Below are 2,828 nucleotides of genomic sequence, written 5' to 3'. Positions count from 1 at the left end.
AGCGTACATACGCACAGTCATCAGCTGATAGTAAAACATACATACGTTACTCACATGAACACCCAAGCACACCACTCGGCCACACACAATTTGTCCCCCACCTGTTCCAGAATGGTCTGCGCCAGTTCGCCACACTTGCTTTCGAGAGCACTCAGTGACGTCACTTTCTTTTCCAGCGTAGTGATCTGATTGGTCAGCTGGTTTTTCTCGGTGTCCGACATGTCCTTGAGCTGCACTAGGGCGGCTTTGTACTTGTCGATCTCGGCGGTGTATAGTTTTACCTACACGAATGGCACAGTCACACAGAATACGAGTTGTTCAATTAGGTTCAGTTGGATAGTAATAGTAGAGTTATCTAATCCAATGCGAGTTTAAGCTGAATGCTTCGTGGCTGCTGCGTTGCACACGCCGATCTGTTTCGCAAACTACTGGCCACAGAAGCGATACGGGTAGATGAGCTATGCATGGTCCATTACCCATTATCAATACAATTGAAATCTTTGGCTAAAATGTTCGGTGCCTGAAACAAATGTGACACGGTACATGCTCGCCTTGTACTTGTCGGCCTCGATCAGAATTACCCATAGTAGTCTTGGGGTCTGAAAATACTAAGTCCTTAGACAGTAGCATAGTAACATTTGGCATATACGTACATGAGTACGAGGTCGCACAATAATACGCATACGCACGTGTGTATGCGTGATCAATACGTACAAAGCATGTGTTCTAGGGCGTGTTCGTACAAACATGCGCACATGTATCCTTCCACACAGGCATATCGTTGTGTATATCCACAACACTCACGTACCTGCAACGCAGAGGCCCCCCCTTCCCCATCACCCGCATTGGCCGGGGTGTGAGCCTCCATCTGCATGATCTCAAAGTCCAGCTTGAGTGCCTCCAATTCCTCTCGCACGCTTGTGGCCTCGGACTGCGATATCTCGAGGTTCTCTTCGGCCATCTCTTTGTCCAGCAGAGAGTCTTCCAGTTGTTCGTGAGCTTCGGCCACCTAAGAATGTTTTGTTCGTGTAGTTTGTGTATGCTGGTTGATGTGTTCATGTGCTGAGCGGCGAAGCAGTGTAGTATGCCACGGTTGGTGTATCTGTATGGCGAGGAAGCGTAGTATGCTACGGTTGTTGTATCGAGAGTATGATTCTATATGCAGCAGAGAGTCTTCTAGTTGTTCGCGGGCTTCGACATTCCTTAGTATAAGTATTGTGACACACGAATCAATCACTTTTCTATGGTTGAGGACTGTACTACAGTACGGTTAGTCAGTCAAGATGATTGCGAGTTCAAACTTGGACCATTCTGTGGATAAATTGACAATCTTCATTATTTGCATAGCCTTGATGGGTATGGAAAATCTCACTACTTGATAGAATATTCATCAATCCTTCCATAAGTGATATGGATCTTACCTTTCCATTCGATATATTAAACATGTGCATGCAATACTTCGGTTCTGGTTAGGTATTAGAGTGATGGTCGTACTTGGCAAGTGTAGAATCATGATGTATGTACATAGACGAGTATGGCCTGATATACATGCAACACTATAATGCTTGCACACAATTGTATATCGTTAGAAATCAGTATACAAAACACTACTCGCATGGTTGGGGTGAGTATACGGTGAAACAGAACTTCCCTCGAATATACAAACAATAACATGCGAATCTCTGTGTACAACTGACTTCTTTAAACTACAGTAACACTAATAACAACGCCACACAATCTCGAGATCGTGTGGTACTGTGCGAAGTGGTGGGAGACACGCTGGTGTTCACGTGTCTGTGCCTGTCCATTCACAACATTAACTATGCGCATTTTCTTGCCGCCTTCCTAGCAGATACAACCCCTGACACGAAGACCAGTTCCGAACTGTCCCGGAGATGGTGGCGAGAGATAACAGCGCTCAGGAATACTATATGTGGTGGCTAATGCGATAGTCTGCATTACTTAACCCACTTCCACGTCACAGTCCTGCCCATACACAAGATACATATATCAGCATAAATACACACCTGTACATATCAGCATAAATACACACCTGTATACTCTGCATAAATACACACCTGTACATATCTGCGTAAATACACACCTGTACATAACTGCATAAATACACACCTGTACATATCTACATAAATATACACCTGCATGTATGCATCACCCTCCTACAACCGACATGCAAACAATACCTCTAGCTCCATTGCCTTGACCTTGTCCTCTGCATGTTTGGCTGCGTGCTCTGAGTCGCGTAACTGCGCCGTCATTTGCGCTTGCCTAGCCGCCCATGTCTGTTTGTACTCGTTCATCTGTGTAGGCAGAGAAGTCGGTTCTTGAGATCAGGCGAGTGGCAGAATACATGTTACTACAAATACTCACACCCCTCTTGTTTATATATAAATGTACAGTGTTCTACGACATGAGTATGCACTTGTAGTTTTGCAAATGCGAATTGTTTTATACACTTTGAAAAACTCACTCTTGGAAGCAGACGAGGACAGCAACACGCACACCAACTTCAAATTTCTTAGTAAAAAATAGCACATAATCACGAAGAGCTGATATATATATATATATATATATATTCGCATAAGAACGATTAGAAATATTAAGATGTACGAATGAAATAGTACGGACAGGGAAGACTCGATACAATGAATTATCTCACACACGATAGTGCATTTAGCGTTCGCAGTGTACTTACACACAATTGAAAGGAAACTATTGAAGGGCCAGATACCTGTATTCACGTTTCTGGGATCCCCGGTCTGTGGTTTCACTGTCATAACAAATGCAGAACACGTATGCTTACACCTGTG

General features: G+C 44.0%; 1 protein-coding gene across 1 annotated transcript; it reads right to left on the bottom strand.

Moving 5' to 3' along the window:
• Window positions 1-50: 50 nt before the first annotated feature.
• On the bottom strand, window positions 51-2,318 carry SARC_09556 (hypothetical protein; the record flags this gene model as incomplete). The annotated part of the gene is made up of 3 exons (XM_014296429.1): window positions 51-281; window positions 809-1,009; window positions 2,202-2,318. The coding sequence occupies 3 exons, from the start codon at window positions 2,316-2,318 to the stop codon at window positions 51-53; spliced, it is 549 nt and encodes a 182-aa protein (XP_014151904.1).
• Between the last annotated feature and the right edge of the window lie 510 nt (window positions 2,319-2,828).

This window comes from Sphaeroforma arctica, assembly GCF_001186125.1.
Source record: "Sphaeroforma arctica JP610 unplaced genomic scaffold supercont1.984, whole genome shotgun sequence".
NCBI lineage: Eukaryota > Ichthyosporea > Ichthyophonida > Sphaeroforma > Sphaeroforma arctica.
The sequence above is the reverse complement of the archived record's forward strand: the minus strand, read 5'-3'. Positions and strand labels throughout refer to the sequence as shown.